The sequence below is a fragment of the Fukomys damarensis genome, unplaced genomic scaffold (assembly GCF_012274545.1).
Source record: "Fukomys damarensis isolate Sample0158 unplaced genomic scaffold, DMR_v1.0_HiC HiC_scaffold_27, whole genome shotgun sequence".
NCBI lineage: Eukaryota > Metazoa > Chordata > Mammalia > Rodentia > Bathyergidae > Fukomys > Fukomys damarensis.
The window spans coordinates 952,955-960,255 of record NW_022900939.1 but is presented as its reverse complement, the minus strand read 5'-3'; the positions used below and the strand labels follow the sequence as shown (position 1 = coordinate 960,255).

At 59.9% G+C, this 7,301-nt stretch overlaps 1 protein-coding gene and 1 pseudogene across 1 annotated transcript in view; one reads left to right on the top strand and one right to left on the bottom strand.

Moving 5' to 3' along the window:
* Fads3 (fatty acid desaturase 3) overlaps positions 1 to 7,301 on the top strand; it is a 13,813-nt gene that overhangs the window by 1,127 nt on the left and 5,385 nt on the right. Inside the window, exons 3-4 of the mRNA XM_010633146.2 lie at positions 2 to 64; positions 7,186 to 7,296. Coding sequence (XP_010631448.1) covers positions 2 to 64; positions 7,186 to 7,296 — 174 coding nt within the window. The remainder of the gene's footprint in view (position 1; positions 65 to 7,185; positions 7,297 to 7,301) is intronic.
* Positions 2,347 to 7,123, bottom strand: LOC104868365 (annotated as a pseudogene).

The window sequence follows — 7,301 nt, the reverse complement described above, 5'->3', positions numbered from 1 at the left end:
GTGGGCGCAGCGGCACCCGGGCGGCAGCCGCCTCATCGGCCACCATGGAGCGGAGGACGCCACGGTAAGGACTCCACGGGACTGTGGGGGACCCTCGAGCCCCTCCCGGGCGGACTGGGGACCCCACCGGCGGCTGCGCCTGGCAGGTGAGAGTCCTCCCGGCATCCAGGTTCCCCATGCTCTAGGTCCTAGGTCCGCAGGCCCGAGGGAGGGATGGGCCGCCCGTCACGGGGACTCCACAGCATCTGCGGGGTCTGGGCAACGCCAGGGAGGTCTGGTGGGGTGCCCAGGGCGGCTAACCCAGGACCACTTCCCTACAGGGAGCGCACAGAGGTGAGGGGCACCCGTTGGCTCTTGGAGCCCAGCCTGGAGCAGCCCAAGGGGAGGGGACTTGGCCTCTCCCCTCAACTGCCACCTGGGCAGGAGGGGCTGGGCCCTGCTGCTCTGTCCTAGACCAGCCAGGGCTCCAGAGCTCAGCAGGCAGGTCCTTCCCTACCTAAGACTGGCCAACTCTTTCCTGCCCTGTTCAGCCGACAGTCCAGCCAGCAGGATCCTGAAACCAAGCGTAGACAGCCAGGGGCCAGAGCTGGCCGGGGACGGCACTGCCCTGAGTTGTGGCAGCCCGAGGGCCAGGCAACCGAGCCCACGTGCAGGCCCTGCCGTGCCCACAAGTGGCCGGGATGTGTTGTTCTGCGGGGCACGGCCAGTCGCTGGCGGCCCTACTCCTGTGGCAGGCTGGGGGCAGGAGCAGGAAGGGCCGAGGAACACGCCTGTGAATCACCTCTTCCTGCCAGAGCCCGGCCTGTGCCGGGCCCCTCCCATCCCACGCCTCCTCTAGCACCAGGCCCAGGAATTCTGTGATGGTCTCACCAGTGCTTCCTGGCCTGTGGAAATAAAACTTGCTCCCTAGGGCTGGCCCCTGCTCTGACCTTGAGGCTGAGTGACCTTAACTGGGCTCAGCGTGCCTCTAAGCCTCAGTTTCCTCATCTGTAAAGGAGGAGAGCAGCCCTGTGCCCAACCAGTTGAGGGCAGTCTCCATGCTGGCCCCAGGGGCCACCCCTGGCTCCCCAGAGTGAGCCCCCTGCAGGGATTGCTTCCGGCCACAGCATGGCTCCTGGGGCAGTTGTCCCAGGGCTCCACACACTGGGCTGGGCTTGAGGGAAGTTCCTGGTCTGCCCAGGCCCAGGGCTGAGGGGCTGGGTAAACGCCGTCTCCATCCACTACAGGCCACCAGGCACACAGGGTCGGTCCCGCCCAGCACCACCGCCCAGCACAGCCCTGGAGCCCCGGAGTCCAGGCCTAGAGCTGCCTGCCAGGAAATTCCCAGAGTTCCTGTGCGGCCGAGTCAGCCCTGGTGCCCTGGGGAGGGAGCGCCAGGCCGCCGGCCAGGTCGGTCCAGCGTCACCGGCACCAAGGGACTGGCAGAGCCACCCAGGGCCGAGGCCCCTGTGGCTTGGCCTCCTGGCCATGGGCTGAGCCCCATGTGGTGCTGGGTTCCATGCCGAGCCTGTCACTGTCAGGGAAGAGCTCCTCAGGCAGGGCAGGTTGGCTCAGAACAGATCCAAGAGGGACCAGTGGGCCATTCTCCCATAGGCGGTGAGGTCCACAAGTCAGGGGCACCTGGGGGAGGTGAAAGGACAGGCCCAAGCGGAGCCTCTGAGGTGGCCTTCAGCGGGCAGAGTTGTGGCCCCCAGGGTGTGGGGCCTGCCTGTCGGATCTGCCAGAGCCAAGGGAGTAAGGGCCAGGTCGCCAGCCTCGCGCCCTGGGATCACCCTGGGATCGTGAGCCCAAGCTGTGGAGGGGCGTCACGTGGCCTCAGGTCGGCCTCCAGTGGCCGCGTTCCCACTTGCAGATGAGGAGACCAAGCAGAGTGGTCCCATGGTTAAGGATAGTCGGGCTCTGAGTGGCTGTTTGGTTCCACCGGTTCCATGTGCCCTCAGGCCCGGGTGGACATCCAAAGCCGGTGTCTCTGCCAGAGGGGACCCTGAGGAGCTGCAGAGGGTGGGGTGGGGCATCCCCGCCAGTCACCTCCCCACATCCCTTGAAAGGGTGGTTTAGTCCAAAGAAGGAGCAGTAGGGGGTGGGGGCAGAGGAGGGACCCCAGGGACCCCAACGCAGCTTTGGGGGGCCAGTGGAGAGGACAGAGCGGCAGGGGGACTGCACGGCTGGTGTGGGAGGTCAACTGGAGCTGCCTCCAAGCCCTGCCCCTGCCCTCTGGGCCTCAGTTTCCTTGTCCGTGGAGAGTCAGAATGCTTTCACCTTGGTCTCACGGTGGGGTATGCGGGCCGCAGAGCTGGGCGCTGCAGGCCCAGACTTTTTTTTTTTTTTGGTTATTTAATTAGGTTCTTAGTAAGAAATTTGGAAAGCCAGTTTGTGAGGGTACATTCTATTTGTCAGAGCAAAAAGGGATCACATGCAGCTCTGGAGCTGAGGAACAGCTTTGGTTTTCAGTAAAATCTGAGTCCGCCACTTTCTGATCCACCTTGCACTGCTCGGGAATCCGGTTTCTCTCTCGGTGTGGAGACCTCACCTGCTGGTGTCTGGGCTTCACAGCTGCTGCTTCTTGAAGTCAGGATCCGTGAGGGGTTTGGGGATTTTCACGTGGCTGATAACAATTTCTGTGGAGGTGGCAAGGACAAACTTCTGGCGTGTTCTATGCAGCGGAACTCGATACAGGTTAAGAGGCCCCATCACAAGTAGCAGCCACTTCCAGCTGCTCCAGGAAAACCACTCTCTCTTCTCAGTTGCAGCCTGTGAGGATGATCAGGACGGTCCGGGGCTGATGCTGGCCTGCGGTTTCCTCGTAGGCTGACTGGAGGGTTTTGTGCCATAGCTCAATAGCTTTCGAGCGCCTTTTCAGCAGGGCAGTGTCTAGGCACTTGGCAAAGCTTAACCAGCAGGCACCGCCATTCGTGTCACCACCAACTGGTTTCGTGAGAGTAGCAAGAACCTTCTTTTTTTTCTCAACCTTGGATTTAGCAGCCGTGTACTTCCTCGTGTACAAAGTAGATCAGGTCTGGGGTGCCAAGCTCTGTCCAGGACTGCGAGTGCCACCTCGACTGGTCCCGGCCCAGCACCCTCAGTCCTGGCCACCTGGCACAGCGACCAGCCTCACTTGGAGGCCCTGCAGGGGCGGCACAGAGGCTCAGGGGCCCGCCCGGGTCCTGACCCAGGCTCCATCGCACAACTGTGTCCCCAGAGTGTGTGGCTGACCTCGCTGTCTTCTCTCCGGGCCCTGGGTCCTCGAGCAGAGCCAGGACAGCATGGGTCACACGGCCCCGAGGGCGGAGTCCGGTGCCTGGCCGCGCAGTCCAGCCTGTCCCCAAGCCAGACTTTCTGTCGTGGGGCCAGGCAAGTTGGAACTACAGTGATGCGCCACTCTGAAATCAGTCCTTTATCATAAGCTGGCTGATGGAGAACGGCACACACAGGAAAGGCGGTTCTCAGGGTCCTTTCAGGGGCTCTCCCATTTGGGGACTTCACAGGGGCAGAACTTCCACTAAGCTCATGGGGGTGGGGCAGTTTCACACGGTTTCATTAAAGCCAAATGTCACACAGGGTCTTCTGTTTACCAGGCAGTAAAGATAACATAGTTGCAGACTCATAGGGTCCTGTTTACCAGGCAGTAAAGAGAGCAAAGATAAGGGGTGCAGATTCACCAGGGTGCGGCAGTCATTAACCCAGGGGAGCCCAGTGGAGTCTGCGATCCCGGTCCCATTGGCTGCAGCCCAGGGAAGCTGACGCAGCCCAGGGAACTCACCCGCTGCACCCGGGGCCTCGGCTTCCTCCCAGGGTGGATGGAGGGAGCCCCTGGCCTTCTCTGTGCGCAGCCCTGGCGGTGTGCTGCCTCGTGTGCCAGGCTGCATGTGGCGTGGCCGTTTTCCTGGGGGCCTGGACCCTGGCGGCAGAGGTGGCTGTGTGCCTGGTGTGGGCGCTGGGCTCCACATACTCATGGCCTGTGCCAGCATCACTTCCGCCCAGCTGCTCGGCCTCAGCCCCTCGGGGGAAGGAAGGCGGACACTGCTCCGCGGCCCAGCTGCACGCAGGACCACACTGCTGGCTCTGCTCACATGGGCCCGGAGGCATCAGATTCTCGGAGACCGAGAGGGATGGTGGCCACAGACTGGGCAGCTGGTGATGAATGGGCGCAGTGTAAGGGCCTGGGGGTGGACAGCGCTGACCACACTACAGCAAGACTGTCCTCAGCACCCCTGAACGGGACGCTGGAGATGAGTGGTTTGTGTGTCCTTTGCCTTAACAAAGAATTTTATAAAGAAAGCAAATGCTTAGAAGGGCCCTGCAGCCTGGCCGCCTTGGTTTACCTAGCACTCTGGGAGGCTGAGGCAGGAGGAGCTCAGGCCCAGCCCAGGCTCCTCAGGAGGCAACCGATCAGCTCCAGGCTGCACAGGGAGTGAGGTCACTGAGCCCCAGGAGCACCTGGCTCCCCTCCCTCCTCAAGCTCCCCGCATGCAGGGCCAGGTGGCTTCTGCTGGCCTCGACCTCTGCCCGGCCCACCTCCAGAGGCCCCACCCTGTAACAAGGTCCAGGAGCACAGCCAGCCTGGGCTGTTCCCAGGGCTGCCCTGGGCCAGGGAGATGGCAGGCAGTGGGCGAGGGCGTCCTTTCCTGCGTTGTGTGGGCTGCAGCTGTGACCATCACTGAAGTTGTAATTGGTGTTTAAGACACTGTCCACGCTCGTGGGTGCCGAGTGCTGTGTGGACACATGTGCACCCTGCTCACGGGCTGGCAGGACCCGTCAGTGGGGCCCTGACCGCAGGGGTCCCTCCCCTAGCAGCCCCCCGAGAAGGCCCTGTGGCACCTGTCCCAAGTCCTTGGGGACAACACCACGCAGGCACTCACCTGCGGAGTGGGCACCTGAATCCACAAGGACAGAAATCAGCTGCAGAGCTTCACACAGGTGGTTGCGTGTGAGGGAAAAATATGGTGAATGCTTAGGGTTTAAAAATGTCACAGTAAAAGACACCCTGCTGGGCCGGGGATTTAGCTCAGTGGTTCCGTGGCCTGCCTGGCAAGCAGAGGACCTGAGTTCAATCCCTGATAACAACAACAACAACAAAAAGACACCCTGCAGAGAATCCCTTCAAACTCCTCCCTCACTTTTAACACATTCGTCCCCTCATCCTGGCCACTTTCTGTACCAGCTCTGGAGTCCTCTTTCTCTCTCTGTTTGTTTCTTATTTTGTGTTGTGTTTTGAGATAGAATCTTGCTGTGTAGCTCAGGCTGGCTTCAAACTTAAGGTGATCCTCCTGCCTCAGCCTCCCAAGTACTGGGGTTACAGGCCTGTGCCACCACTCCCGGCTGGAGTTAATTTCACTCTTCTGGCTGCCTGGATGTCATGAGTCCGTTCAAAATGCTTCCTTCTCGTGGTCAATCTGACTTGGGAAGAGCCAGAAGTCACCCAGTCCAGATCCCATGGATAAGGTGGACGAGGGCTCAGCGTTCTTCGTAGCTGCCTTTCTGCTGGATGCCACTTGGCGGCAGCAGTCACCACACTTCTGTAAGACAGGAAGGAAAGAGGACTCGGGAGCTGCTGCAGAAATGGCAGGATGGGGGCACTCTGAGGGGATCCGAGGCACCACCTTTCCCCGCCTGTAGCACCTGTGCTTAAATGTGGCCACGCACCATGCATTCGGGTTTCCTAAAGCCGAGTGGGGCGACCGCACAGCGCGGCAGCCAAGGAGGTGCCTCCCCTGCCTCCGTGCTGCACGCCAGGCGCTCTCCCTAGCTTCCTTCAGTCCTTTCTCTTTTTACGGGAGGGCCGAAGAAAAAAGACAACAGAGACTTGTGCAATTTCAAAGGATTTGGGCGCGGGAGATCAGTGCCTCAGATTGGGCAGGAGAGACTCCGAGCTGGCCAGCGTCTATTGGGTGCACACACTAGTGGGGCCGTGGTGATCCTGCTGTGGAGAGGAAAGCAGGGCAGGGCGTTCCCTGCACAGGAGGGGCCGAGCTCAGCCAGTAAAACTCCTCCTCCCCAGGTGAGACCTCTCTTAACCCTGGGCTCTCAAGGAACCTGGACCACTTCCTTCCACAGATACAGTCTTTCCCTGAGGGCCACATTGGGGTAGGGTGGGGGGGTCTCTGAGGCTCCAGCTGTGACGGGGAGGCCAACGGAGTCGTGTTTCCTCAGGTCATAGCCAGCTCCGGCCGGGTAACACTGGCACTAGACAGCTATGGTCATACTTTAATTATGAAGTGATCTTCCCCAAATTTATGTAGAACTGCTCTCACATTTTTTCCTCCAGTTCCTCCTTTATTCCTTCTGTTCTGTACCTCACATCCAGCTGTTACACAGAATCACAGTGCTGAAATGAGCAAATTAGGTGTATTGTTTTACTATTAAAATTTATGCTTTATCTGGAGGCTGAGGCAGGAGGATCACTGTGAGTTTGAGACCAGCCTGGGCTACATAGTGAGTTCCAGGTCAGTCTCACTACATAGTGAGACCCTGTCTCAAAAAGCAAAACAAAACAAAAATTTATGCTTTACACCAGGCACGCTGGCACACGCCTATAATTCCAGCATGCTGAGAGGCTGAGACAGGAGGATCACAATTTGGAACCCTGGCTGGGCAATTTATCAATTTATCAAGACCCTGTCTCCAAAAAATTATATATTTTATGCTCCTACATTTTTTCCTTCTTTTGAGAAACAGTCTCACCAAGTTGCTCAGGCCAGCCTTGTGCCTGCGATCCTCCTGCATCAGCCTCCCGAGTAGCTGGGATTAGGCTCTGTGCCATTATGTCCACCAGTCTGCTCTTGGTTTTTCATTTTTATTTTTATTAGCACGTGTGCAGTGATAGCACACATTGTGGGGAGTTTTTACTTCACCTCCCCTGCTTCCGCCTTCCCCATCTCTGCTCCTACTTTTAAACCCACTGAGGGGGACACGTCCGTGTCCCCGAGAACCCTTGTGGGGCCTCTGGAGCCTGTCCGGCCTGGTGCTCACACTTGGCGGGGAAGGACAGTGGTGTGCAGACCCGCTGGGGGAGCACAGGTCGCTCTCGGAAGGAAGGGGTCTCCTGGGGTCCCCCGGGAAACCCATACTGCACGCACTGGGCTGTCCGGAGAAGCCCCGGTGCAGGGGAGGCACAGTGAGGCATTGGGGGCCCAGGTGTGTGGCGGCCGCCTGCCCGTGCCCTGATCTCTGCTCTCCATCCACCAGGACGCTTTCCACGCCTTCCACCAGGACCTCGGCTTCGTGCGCAAGTTCCTGCGGCCCCTGCTGGTCGGCGAGCTGGCCCCGGAGGAGCCCGGCCGAGACGGGCCTCAGAACGTGAG